Source organism: Papaver somniferum, chromosome 7 (genome assembly GCF_003573695.1).
Source record: "Papaver somniferum cultivar HN1 chromosome 7, ASM357369v1, whole genome shotgun sequence".
NCBI lineage: Eukaryota > Viridiplantae > Streptophyta > Magnoliopsida > Ranunculales > Papaveraceae > Papaver > Papaver somniferum.
Window position 1 is genome coordinate 125,018,428 of NC_039364.1, and position 13,062 is coordinate 125,031,489.

At 37.4% G+C, this 13,062-nt stretch overlaps 2 protein-coding genes across 2 annotated transcripts; both read left to right on the forward strand.

Annotated features, from left to right (window-relative positions):
• The first annotated feature begins 5,330 nt into the window (after positions 1-5,330).
• LOC113298352 (serine/threonine-protein kinase BRI1-like 2) lies at positions 5,331-8,922 on the forward strand. Its single transcript, XM_026547079.1, has one exon. The coding sequence runs from the start codon at positions 5,448-5,450 to the stop codon at positions 8,838-8,840; it is 3,393 nt and encodes a 1,130-aa protein (XP_026402864.1). The 5' UTR covers positions 5,331-5,447; the 3' UTR covers positions 8,841-8,922.
• Positions 8,923-9,418: 496 nt separating this feature from the next.
• LOC113298353 (tRNA(His) guanylyltransferase 1-like) lies at positions 9,419-12,844 on the forward strand. Its single transcript, XM_026547081.1, has 8 exons — positions 9,419-9,729; positions 10,088-10,239; positions 10,520-10,651; positions 10,735-10,779; positions 11,122-11,291; positions 11,425-11,510; positions 12,128-12,229; positions 12,340-12,844. The coding sequence occupies exons 2-8, from the start codon at positions 10,136-10,138 to the stop codon at positions 12,460-12,462; spliced, it is 762 nt and encodes a 253-aa protein (XP_026402866.1). The 5' UTR covers positions 9,419-9,729; positions 10,088-10,135; the 3' UTR covers positions 12,463-12,844.
• Positions 12,845-13,062: the final 218 nt, after the last annotated feature.

Sequence of the window (13,062 nt, forward strand, 5' to 3'; positions counted from 1 at the left end):
TCGTGCTTACAGGAGACATGTATGTCTACGCTCTCGGTCATAAGTCTGTCGGGGACGTTTTTACGCATCGACAGAGCATACATGACCAGTAGTATCTCGCGGGGATGTATACTAGGAATCATGTCATCACAATAAGTTACGTCTCGCGAAGACATGATGAAATTGTGGTTGTTATGGTTCATAAGTCTGTCAGGGACATTTTACGCTCTACAGAACCTACGTGACCAGCAGTATCTCTCGTCGAGGATGTGCACTAGATATCATGGCATCACAACCAGCAGTGTCCGCATAGACGTATACTATAAATCCTGGATAATGGGTGCCTTGAGAACTAAGGGCTTAATCTCTCCCGTGAGAGTTGAGTTTTGTCTACGGTCTTGAAATGACGCTTTTGCCCCTTATCCAAATTTCACCATCTACAGTAGGTTCAATAAAATTTTAGTTAAATTGTTTAGGTTATTTATCGAATCACTTGCATTTACTTTAATTATACCAAACAAAATTTAATGGGGAAAATAAAAGTAAAGCAATAAACAGGGAAATTTTGTTAACAAGGAAAACCGCACCTGCAGAAAAACCTGGGATATAGTCCAGTTTGAACACCGAGCTGTATTAAGCCGCTACTGACACTAGCCTACTATCAATACTTCGTACTCGAATGTAGTTGAGGCCGAACCCATCGTCACATAAATCCAGTTACATCCGCGCTCCTAACGTCTCTTGAACCTCGCAAGATTCTACGCACTTGATTTCCTTAGCTGACGTCCTTTACAACCTAAGAGTTGTTTCAGCCTCAGTAAAGACTTTTTGGGTTTTGAATCCACAAAACACCGGTTTTGATTTCCCTTTAGGTGTGAACCAAGGTTTTGGAAATCTTATGTTTGTTTCGAACAACTACCAGATAAAAGTAGAGATATCAAAACAAACTTGTAGATTAGGGTTTATAATCTACAACTTACAATCAGTATGCGTACATACAAGGAGCCCGTGAACTTGATTTTCGTAAGTGAACTTGGGCGATTCCAAAGATCAATTTCTAAGTTAAGAAAACCCTAATAATTCTACAACAAGAACAACTAGAATAAATCTAGAGATATCTTGTTAAAACTTCTTAAGGAATTTATGTGATAACTTAGTCGAATTTCATTATAGTTCTGATTTCGACCAACTAGTGTCGGTATACGATCATGAACTGAAATCTATCAAAACATATGGTTTATGATCAACAACTCTTGAATGATCTTATATCAGAAGAGAAGACCTTATAATATACAAGAGTTGGAAAACCTAGATTACTAGTTGCGCAACTAGCACGAAGATTATTACCAACTCGCCTTTGCGATCCCCAAAGCAAAGACTTATTTATCTCACTCTTGTTCACGAAGAACAGAAGACGTGGAAAACAACCTTATGAAGTTTACACCAATTTTCCAAGGGATAAAAATTGTAGCATTCACGAACCATTTATTTATAATGAAAAAGGTAGCTTGAATCCTAAGCAAGTTTGAGCTATTTTCCTTTTTCAAGACTCTCCTTATTTTGAGAGTCTTTCTTAAGTTACAACTCTTACATAAATAATTACTTTAGCATAAATTGTATTTTTGTGAATAAATCACAATTTAATTTAGGAATGAATTCTAAAACATCACAAATACTTTAACATGGCAATAAAAAGTGTTTAGAAGAATAGCCATCTTTCCTAGATAAGGAAACATCAAAAACTTGACTAAAAAAGGCTTCTAATCAAGTATTTGCGCTCAAGTCCGTGAACCATTACAAACAGTTCGCGGTTGTTTCCTATTTACGAACTGTAACAGTAAAAGCAACACTTATAATTGTTGCTTTAATAAATCACTCATAACTTCTTCGTTATAACTCGGAATTGAGTGATTCTTGGCTCGATGAATTCGTAACGTCGTTTACTACAACATAAGAACCTTTCTAAGGATAAAGGTTATTGTCACTAAAGTCATTTCTCAAATAACCTCGAGTCCATACATAAATGTATGTATATTGTCATTGGAATTGTTCCATAGAGTAAGCAATTGTTCTGATAGATTAGAATGGTATAATTGAACAAGAATCCAAATGAAATTAATAACCACATACCTTTGTTGATGAATTCCTCGTTGATGTCTTCGTTTGATCTCCAATCTTCAAGGTGTTCGATGGTTTTTGATACTCAACTACACACTTCTAATCCTAAATCTGAAACTTGACTAAAGTAGACTAGAAATAAAGATATAGTTTTGACAACTAAATTTGACAACAAGCTTGATATATCAATACTTGGGAGTTTGACCGATCTATGGTCTAACAGTAACTATGGTTCTAAGCTTAACAATAGTTGATATTTGTTGAATTTAACTTTATAAGACTAGTTTAGCCTATGCGGTGTGCATATGCAAGGATTGAAAGTATGGCACTTTAAAACTAGTATACCATCTCTTTGCAACGTAAGGATTTGTTAATCAATATGGCCTCCACACAACGAATCATGAAATTTTTGATCATCATTTGTACGCACGTAAGTATGGTTCTAAGCTTAACATTAGTTGATATTTGTTGAACATAGATTTATGGGACTAGTTCAGCCCCATAAATTTGTATCATAATTTGTATCCATTAGCTATACTTACTGTATGGTTGCAAATTTCATAGTTTTACTACTTTTTGAATCGTAGGGAGCAGCATGTGGTAAGACTTTCAGACCTAAATAATAAACCTCAGCAGGTTCAACTACCAGATTGAACCATCTTCACTAGCACAAAACCCCGCAGAGAAAGAATCATGCTACGAGCCATGGGTACATAAAGTACGAAGGAAGTTACCGATATATCTTCCTTCGTAAAAGCAGGTTCGTAAACAACGATGGTTTTTCTTGAGAAGTCCATATCCATAGGAGCAAAAAATAGAGACCACTGAACCTAAGCAGAGACAACCAAATCAAGAAAAATGAAAAGCCACAAAGAAAATAGATCCAAAAAACAGATACAGATATCCGACAACAATGATAACATCATGTGTCGGCAAGAAAATAACTTATAAATATTTATCTCGGCCCAATCCTTACTTGATTAGACGAGATAGCAATATAGTCAAACGAGTAAGCAGTTAATATCATAAAATGGGTGAAAACTATAGTGGATTCACAGATAATAAGGCATACACGAACCAACAATCGCTCTGAAGAAGTAAAGCGATGATGGTATCACAGAGAGTAGTGAGACTACCCCAAAATAAAAATTACACACAGTGGTATAACGCGGACAAAATATTAAAAATAGAGAAGCCAACATTAGAATAGTTTGTGCGGTGATAACTCACATCTCAGAGTAAAACTACGTTCAGTAGATTCCCCGGGTGAGACACAGACATTAACTGTGCCTTCTCATATTAAAAAGAAGAGAGCATTCCCAATGGAATTAACAACTATAGGTTTACTTTGGGAGGATTCCGAAATTTTCACCGACAGAGATAAGAGAAATAAACCTCACTTTCTACACACCCATCCCAATGTTAGAGCAGGTGGGTTCTGAATGAATCTTCGGCCTGCTTACTTGTTGAGGAACTGGAGTCGGTACATCTGTCATATATGCTTTTACTTATCTTGCTCTTGAGAATGGGATGCTAATCTTTGACACTGAATCGAGCCTGCTAACGAGGCTCAATTTCGGATTCTTCTAGCTTGTGAGGTCTTAACCTAACCACCTTTCTAAATTTCCGATGCTTCTATTAATGATGTTTTTCGGAGTTGGTATGGGGTAACTTCTTAGCTTCTTTAGATTACATAATAGTTCAGAATATTTGCATCAAGTAGTTGGATTTACCTAAGCCCAAGCCAGGGATATTCTATTAAAGATAAGTTAGAGGCGCTACTGAAGGAGAATAACCTGGAACCGGCTATCCTACCGTCCATTCTCGGTAAAACGAACTCTGACTCACCAAGTATTTGCTATAGGTTCGAACTCCTCTCTTTTAGAATGAAATGATTGAGCAAAGGAGGTGCTCCATCTGTCCATATAGATCGGGAAGATAGAGTCTCAAGGTCAGGTCGAACGACTTGAAAACTGAGTCTTCACAGTATAGTCTAGTTCTTAGTGTTGCTCTTTCCTTATTATAATTCAAGCTTCTATTTCCCAGAGTAGAAGAAAGCCGAACTGAAAGAGAAAGAATCTTTCCCATGTCTTTCTTGGTTGGACAAATCCCCAAGACTATTGGATCGGCAGAAATCTTGGAAGAAAATTGGGTGTGTTTAGCACCACTTAAATGAAATACAATGACAGCCCCTTAACCAAAAAATAGTACCTCTTAACAATAAAAAGGGAATATCATCGTCGTCACTATTTTATTTTTTCATTTTTTTTTGGAGAGAAAGTAACTTTCATCATTATATGGATCTTATTAAAACAACAAATAACTAAGTGGGGTTAACACTACAGCAACTCTGCGATTCAAATATGATTAGCCACCACTTATGTTACCCACTACCCCCCCTACTTTTTTCCTGCATCTCGATGCAATTCATAACTAATTCGCTCGCTATCTAAGTATAGGTTTCAAAGTGCTTTACAGACCCATATAATTCTTAGGCGAATTCGTATACATTCCACATTCCACAGTATCTCTAATATCCTACACTTTATGCAATATGAATGCGTATGAGAGTGAGGTCAAGTGATCAACTGTAGCTTTTGACTACTTTAATGTTTAAACATGCGAAAAAGAGGATGATAATCATTGTTATTGACGTTGTGCTTTAAGAACCAGTATAAATAATTGTATCTGTTGTGGTACTTCTGTATGGAGTTTACACAATCCCGGAAAAGATAAAGTGAGTCAAACCGCAAGTCCCTAATAACCACGACGAATGGAACCTTTTCATTTTTATTCCATAACAAACCGTTTTGATTTTGATTTTATAAAACCCCATGCCATAAGACCCAACAAAAACAATCTTTTGGTGTCATTGGAGTCTTGGACAGTTTTTGAGTAGATATTTGATGCGGTTTTTCGAGATTTTCGGAGCGCCAAAACCCCTCAAAATCAAAGCAAAACCAACACCAATCTCTAATCCAGAGAATCTCTCTATCATTGGTGTCACTAGACTCGGTACTCCAACAAAGAACTGGAGAGCACCACTGCACCAGCATAAATGGAGTCGAGTATTTTTTCTCTACCTCAAATGTATTTCTTTCACTTTCCCTCCTTGCCACTTTAAAAAAAAAAAAAAAAGAAAAAAAAAAATACTAGAGAAAGGCAAAGCAAAGCAAAGTAATGAACTACATAACTTCTTTTTACTAAAACTTTACTCTTATTTATCTCTCTGTGTTTTCTTTGCTAACTGGAAGAAACATTCATCATAATAATAAGATAAGCATTCTCTCTTTCTCTTTCTATCCCTATCTCTCTGATCTGTGTTCTTTACCAAGCTCTGGTTCTCTATCATGGAGAAGCCATTACAGCTTTTCCTATCTCTAAGAGTAAGTATTCTCTTCATGGTCATTTTAGTATTTCAGTCGCACTTAAATTCTTCAACAGAGACATTTTATGTTACTACTACAGCTAAAACAGACGGTGAAGCTCTTCTTCTGTTCAAAAAAATGATTCATAAAGATCCAAATGAAGTTTTATCAAGTTGGCAACTCAATAGAAATCCATGTAACTGGCATGGAGTTAATTGTACTCTTGGAAGAGTTACTCAGCTTGATCTTAGCAAGAGTAATCTTGTTGGTATTATCTCATTTTACCCATTTGCATCTTTAAGCATGTTATCTGTTCTTAATCTCTCCATGAACTTATTTGCTTTGAATTCATCTTCTTCACTTCCATTTCTTCCACCTGGATTGAAACAGCTCGATCTTTCGTTTACTGGATTAGCTGGTTTAATCCCTCCTAGCTTTTTCTCCAAGCATCCAAATTTTGTGTATATAAATCTCTCTCACAATAATCTAACTAGTTTCATTCCTGAAAACCTGTTAGAAAATTCATACAAGTTACAACATCTTGATCTTTCTTTTAACAATCTGACAGGATCGATTTCAGGTCTAAACTTTGAAAGAATTCCTTGCTCTGGTTTGTTGCATCTTGATTTATCAGGAAACCATTTAATGGGTGCTGTTCCTTCCTCCATATCCAAATGTAGAAACCTTAACACTTTGAATTTATCATTCAATATGATCACAGGAGAGATACCTAAGTCTGTTAGTGAACTTAACAGTTTACAGAGGTTAGATATATCTCACAATCAACTCATGGGGCCAATTCCTTCTGAACTGGGTAGTCTTTGTGATTCACTTCTACAACTTGGTCTTGCAAATAACAATCTTTCAGGTTCAATTCCTACTTCATTGTCTTCTTGTTCTTGGCTTCAAGTTATTGATTTGGCGAATAACAATATATCAGGTTCATTCCCAGATTCGATACTTTCCGGTTTGGGTTCATTAGATAGCTTGTTAGTGAGCAATAATTTCATCTCTGGATCATTTCCTGTTTCTATCTCATTATGCAAAAGATTAAGAATTGTTGATTTTAGCTCAAATAAGCTCTCTGGAAATCTCCCTCATGGTGTCTGTCCTGGTGCTGAATCACTAGAAGAACTAAGGCTCCCTGATAATCTTCTGACAGGAGAAATTCCTTCTGATCTTTCTTCCTGTTCGCAGCTAAAGACCATTGATTTCAGTATTAATTATCTAACAGGTCCGATTCCTAGGGAGTTTGGGAAGCTTGAGAATCTTGAGCAACTAATGGCCTGGTTCAATTCTTTAAGTGGCCAAATTCCTGCAGAATTAGGGGCTTGCTGGAAACTAAAGAATCTCATTCTCAATAATAACCTCCTTGGTGGTGAAATTCCTACTCAACTACTGAATTTAACAAATCTTGAATGGGTTTCTCTCACAAGTAATAAACTTACTGGTCCTATTCCTCCCGAATTTGGGCTGCTCTCAAGGTTAGCTGTTCTTCAATTAGCTAACAATAGCTTGAGTGGTGAGATTCCTAAAGAGCTGATGAACTGCACCAGTTTGCTTTGGTTGGATTTGAACACGAACAAGCTTAGCGGCGAGATACCACCAAGACTCGGTCGACAACTTGGTGCAAAGTCGTTGAGTGGAATCCTCTCTGGTAATACAGCAGCATTTGTACGAAATGTGGGGAACTCATGTACAGGAGTAGGAGGTTTGCTTGAATTTGCAGGAATTCGACCGGAGAGACTTCTGGAGGTGCCAACTTTGAAGTCGTGTGATTTCACTAGACTATATTCAGGAGCTATCTTGAGTATGTGGACTCTTTACCAAACAATAGAATACATAGATCTTTCTTACAATCAGCTCTGGGGGAAAATCCCTGAAGAATTTGGAGACATGTCGGCCTTACAAGTGTTAGATTTGGCACATAACAATCTTTCAGGAGAAATCCCTGCAAATTTCGGTCAACTCACCAATCTTGGTGTTTTTGATGCATCACACAACGATTTACAAGGTCCAATCCCGGAATCATTCGAAAATCTTTCGTTTTTGGTACAGATTGATCTGTCTAACAACAGATTATCTGGTACAATTCCGTCCAGGGGACAGCTTAGCACTCTTCCTGCAAGTCAGTATGCAAACAATCCGGGGCTCTGTGGGGTTCCCCTCCCTCCATGTCAATCCGAAAATGCACCTACAACGCCCTTTATGGACGACAGAAAAGGAAGTGGAAAACCGACAGCGGCTTCATGGGCTAATAGTATTGTCTTGGGAGTTCTTGTTTCAGTTGCCTCGGTATGTATTTTGATAGTATGGGCAATCGCGATGCGAGCAAGACGTAAAGAGGCTGAAGAAGTGAAAATGATTAGCAGCTTACAAGATTCACATGCAGCAACAACATGGAAAATAGACAAGGAGAAGGAACCATTGAGTATCAACGTCGCAACTTTCCAACTGCAACTGAAAAAGCTCAAATTCTCACAACTCATCGAAGCTACAAATGGGTTTTCGGCGGCAAGCTTAATTGGGTGTGGTGGATTTGGTGAAGTGTTTAAAGCCACATTAAAAGATGGTCCGACAGTTGCAATTAAGAAACTTATACGCTTAAGTTGCCAAGGAGACCGAGAGTTCATGGCTGAAATGGAAACACTAGGAAAAATCAAGCACAAGAACCTTGTCCCTCTATTGGGCTATTGCAAAATTGGGGAGGAGAGGCTTCTTGTGTACGAGTTCATGGAGTTCGGAAGCCTTGAAGAGATGCTTCATGGGAGAACAAAGACAGGTGAAGGACGGAGATTATCCTGGGAGGAAAGGAAGAAAATTGCACGAGGAGCAGCCAAAGGACTATGCTTTTTACACCACAATTGTATCCCTCACATCATACACCGTGACATGAAGTCGAGCAATGTACTTCTAGACCATGACTTGGAAGCTCGAGTATCAGATTTTGGAATGGCGAGGCTAGTAAGTGCACTCGACACGCATTTAAGTGTGAGCACACTTGCAGGCACACCTGGGTACGTCCCACCTGAGTATTATCAGAGCTTTAGGTGCACCGCTAAAGGAGACGTCTACTCTTTTGGAGTGGTACTATTGGAACTCTTGACAGGGAGAAGGCCGACAGATAAGGATGACTATGGGGATACAAATTTAGTCGGGTGGGTTAAGATGAAAGTGCGAGAAGGGAGCGGAAGAGAAGTGATTGATCAAGAGTTGCTACAACTGAACTCGGAAAGCTGTGCCGATTATCAAACAGAGGAAGCTAAAGAGATGATCAGGTTTTTAGACATAACCATGCAGTGCGTTGAAGATTTTCCTTCAAAGCGGCCTAACACTTTGCAGGTTGTCAACATGTTGAGGGAGTTGGTTGTGTAGTTGTGGGTGAAAGTAACAGTGTTTGATAATGGTTTTTTCTAAATTCATGTTGGTTACTAATTTGAAGTTTATTTTCGGACTAGGTACTTTATTCAAGTTGGTTAGAGATACCAGACAGCAAAGACCATTTTGCTGCACGGATAGATCTTACCGCAAGCAAAAACCTCCATGAGAAGAAGTCCAAACTGGTTAAATTCGAAATGTGTAAACTGCAAAAGATTTTCATGTAGACTTCAGTGTAATGGCAATAACCTATTGATTGCTCTGATTGTTAGTATGTAGCTTAAATTTTTTTAATATGTACGCTTTTGTAAGAGGCCCCTAATTCATATCTTCAAGTCTCATACTTTTTTGTTTGAAAACATTAAACACGATCAAGTCATACCACAGAGTCTGAGAGTGACCAGTTCCATCAATATATAAACCCGCAATACGCGAAGATATTGGAACTAGAGCAGCTTTCGCAAGAATTAAACAAGACCATTTTTATTTTTTTTGGGCTGAATTATGATTTTTAAAAATCTTGAGCACTACCGTTTGGGGATATCTTATGGTATTACGGTTTTGGCTAAGGGTTTTTTCGTCTTTTGATGAGCTGTGCACAAGCTTGAAAGTGTTCCTGGAGAGGATATATGCTGCGTGTCGTGGCCGGTAAGCAGAAATATGTTGCAAACGAGAAGTGGCACCCAAAAATTAGGGTTTTCGTAAAAGTGGAAGGGTTTTTCTTGTTCCTGTTTGTGAAACCAGAAATAGGTATACTTTGTGCTAGCAGGTTGACAATTTTGAGGGTGGGGGGAGCTTTCATCTGTCCGTTTCGGGGTTTCAGTATCAGAGGTTGACAATTTTGAAAAAAAAGAAGTTTGCTTGGAATACTTGTACACCTCAAGTGGTAAGACTTCTTACACCATTGGAGTTCAATGCTTGATGTTACTATGATGATTTAGGAAACAGTGTGCCCCCATTATTTTTGGAATTTAGGAATACATATTTCTCTACATTGTGTTTGTTGTTTAATTTGCACTCTAACTGTTTGATAAATAAGTCCACTAAAGACAACTTGAAGCATATTTTTTGTTTTTTTATCTTCATTCTAAGCTCTCACAAATCGGTGTTTTTGGATCATTTACAGTTTAAGTGATCCCAGTGCGTTTGAGTTTTGGAATAGTTTTAAAATTTGATGCTGACTATTTTAATGGACTTAAAAGATTCTGCCCTTTAAATCTGCATTACTATTATTTTCTCCTCAGAGTGGGACAAGAAGCTTCAAGTTTGAAATTTGGTGACTTTGTATAAAAATGGCAAACAGCAAATACGAGTATGTGAAGTTATTTGAGGTGGAGGACAAGTTAATGCCATCTACATGGATCGTTGTACGAATAGACGGTCGTCATTTCCAGCAGTAAGTTCACTTCACCTATATATATGAGCCGTGTTTTGAACTGTAGAAATTTTGCAAGGAAAAAAAAGAAATCCATCAAGAAGCTCAGCGTTCAGATAAGCTCTCTGAAAGAAGCTATGGTTTGTGTAATTTCATATTTACACCTCTAATTGTTAAAAAAAATATTTTGAAAGAACTTAACACACATTGAAAGTGTAATCTTGAACACTTCATTGGTCTCCACGAGGTAGTTGTAAGAAAGAAACATTCCAAGGACTTGATTTTATGGTTGTTATTTTAGATTTTCTGAGGAGCATGAATTTGAGAAACCAAACGATGAGCGAGCTTTGAAACTGATGAATGCTTGTGCAAAGGCGACGATTGAAGAATTTCCAGATATAGTCTTCTCATATGGATTTAGTGATGAGTACAGGTGATTTTATACTCCATTATTTCAACGTGTTTTCTTTCTTGTAATACTAGTTTCTTATATGCTTGTTAAAATTTGGTTTTCAGCTTTGTTTTCAAGAAAACAACAGAATTCTACAATAGACGATCCAGGTTTGTTACCAATCCTTTTTACCACTTCATTGTTCACCCACTGAAAGTTTAGTGCTGAATGTTATGCATAAATGTTGTAAAGGTATGCCAAAATTCAAGGTCATAATGGCTGTGCCAAGAGGTTCATATTGCTCCTCAAGGCACCCCAGGATCCAGTATTAGAAACAGAAAATTAAACATTCAACTGAAGCTAATGCATATAGAGCACAAAAGAGCACAGATATAATGTGGATTGGCGATGTGCCTACTTCCATTAGCAGCAGAAAATAACTTCATTCGATATGCATTGCTAGTGTGGTGTTGATTTTTTCTTTATTCATTATTTTTTTCTTGATTATGCAGCAAAATAGTTTCCGTCACTGTTTCTTTTTTCACATCTGTCTATGTCATGAAATGGAAAGAATTTTTTCTGGACAAAGATTTGAAGTCCGCACCTTCTTTTGATGCTCGTACCATTTGCTACCCATCTACTAAGATTGTTCGAGATTATTTGGCACGGAGGCAAGATGTTTGTGAGTAGTTAATAGAACCACCTTCATTTGAGACTGACTGTTGTATGTGGCAGATAAATTTTGATCTTCAACTTTAGGGTAAGGGTTTTTTAACCCAATGGACTATAAAATCGCAGCACATTTTCTTCTGTAGGTCATATTAATAACCAGTACAACACTTGTTTGTGGATGCTGATTGGATCTGGAATGACCGAAAGTGAAGCTCAAGCTGAATTAGTGGTAACAAAAACAAAAACTATGCGTATAAGTTTGACAGGAAAGTTTTATTTTCTTTAATGAATTATGGGTTGCTTGTAGGGACAATTGGTGTGCTTGAGATTAGCTACTTCTCAAGCACCCAAGACCTATACCAGAAACAATAAAAAACTATGCGGAAATTAATCAAGAACACAGAATTTCCGTGGTTTGATGATGTGCCTACTCCACTGCAGCAAAATAAACTTCTTATTCAAAATCAGAGAATAGACAACTTGGCTCTTCTCACACCTCTCGGAATTCACACGATCCTATAACCAAGGGGTTATGACTCCTATTTAAATTAGAAACTGCCTGGAAATAGAAGTCTTAACAGGGAACACATTTCTAATACAACTAGAAATAAGATTCTTGGTATATTTACTCAAAAGAAGATTCCTAAAGAACTTAGTTGGTGCGGAACTGATTTAGGAGATCAGTTTGGTGTTTCCTAAAATCAAGCCAACATCTAACGAAAAAAACCTTTAGTTTGTTTTCTTTTTTGTGGGAAAACTGTCTTTCCTAAATGAACTGTTTCTTTCTCATAGCTTAAGATTTTCAAAAGGTTTCTTTGACTTTATCTAGTACATGTCGTTTTGCAGGGTAAACAAAAACAGGATAAAAATGAAATTCTTTTCCAACGGTTTCATATAAATTACGCTGAGCTACCAGCCATATTTCGTAAAGGATCCTGCGTGTTCAAGGTCAAGCTGAATTGTTATTTCGTGTCACTTCGAAAACCACATCTTACACTTTGTTTACAAATGCCTGATGATGTGTCAGTCTCATAAATGTTTTTGCTTTTTATACTCAGGTCAGGGAGACAGATTCTGGAATATCCGTCAAAAGAGGAAGAACTGAGGTGGTTATTGATCATTGTGATATTATTCGTGACAAATTTTGGAAAAATCATGTAAACATCCTCAAAGACAAGTAAAAGTCATCAAAGAATACATGGAGCGCAAGCTCAGTTTATATGATTCATCGATCAGTGCTTGTTAACAGAATGGAGTGCCTGTTGTAGATGATAGCGTGAAGTTCAGACATTAGACTTTCTATCTAGTTTAAGTGTCATTGTAAAGCTCTGGGGTGACCCATAATGTGATGACTGGTGCTCCGTAAATAGTAATCCATGACATGATTCCTCCTCTGCTGCTGCGTAAATTTATTTTCTTCCGGGCATATGTTGGTATGTGAAGTAGGGGAAACCTTGCTAAAGTGAAGGACTGTTTTTAACCTCTACAGTCTGGAGTCTAGACACCCAATTGTAACTTTACATGATGTAGAAAAACAAGGATTAATGAAAATCGACAGATAAATTGAAGGGTCTGTGGTCACAGCGCTAAAGTCCGTGAGCAAATAGCGTACTTTCTACTGTCAATGTTGTGCTATGTACTACTAGCCTACTAGGGGAAATTCTTGCCTTTATTTGAAGTATTGACAATGATATGACATGGCATGGCCCAACTTTTTATTAGTGGACTGTAGTCGCAAATTTTCCAAGCAAAAATAACGGGGAATGTAAGAAATAGTCCTA

What these genes read in the sequence shown, in the direction of transcription:
- LOC113298352 (XM_026547079.1), top strand. Translation starts at nt 5,448, where the DNA reads ATGGAGAAGCCATTACAGCTTTTCCTATCTCTAAGAGTAAGTATTCTC.
- LOC113298353 (XM_026547081.1), top strand. Translation starts at nt 10,136, where the DNA reads ATGGCAAACAGCAAATACGAGTATGTGAAGTTATTTGAGGTGGAGGAC. An exon ending in GACGGTCGTCATTTCCAGCA is followed by an intron (nt 10,240 to 10,519) that starts GTAAGTTCACTT and finishes TTGTTATTTTAG; the next exon opens with ATTTTCTGAGGAGCATGAAT. An exon ending in GGATTTAGTGATGAGTACAG is followed by an intron (nt 10,652 to 10,734) that starts GTGATTTTATAC and finishes TTTGGTTTTCAG; the next exon opens with CTTTGTTTTCAAGAAAACAA.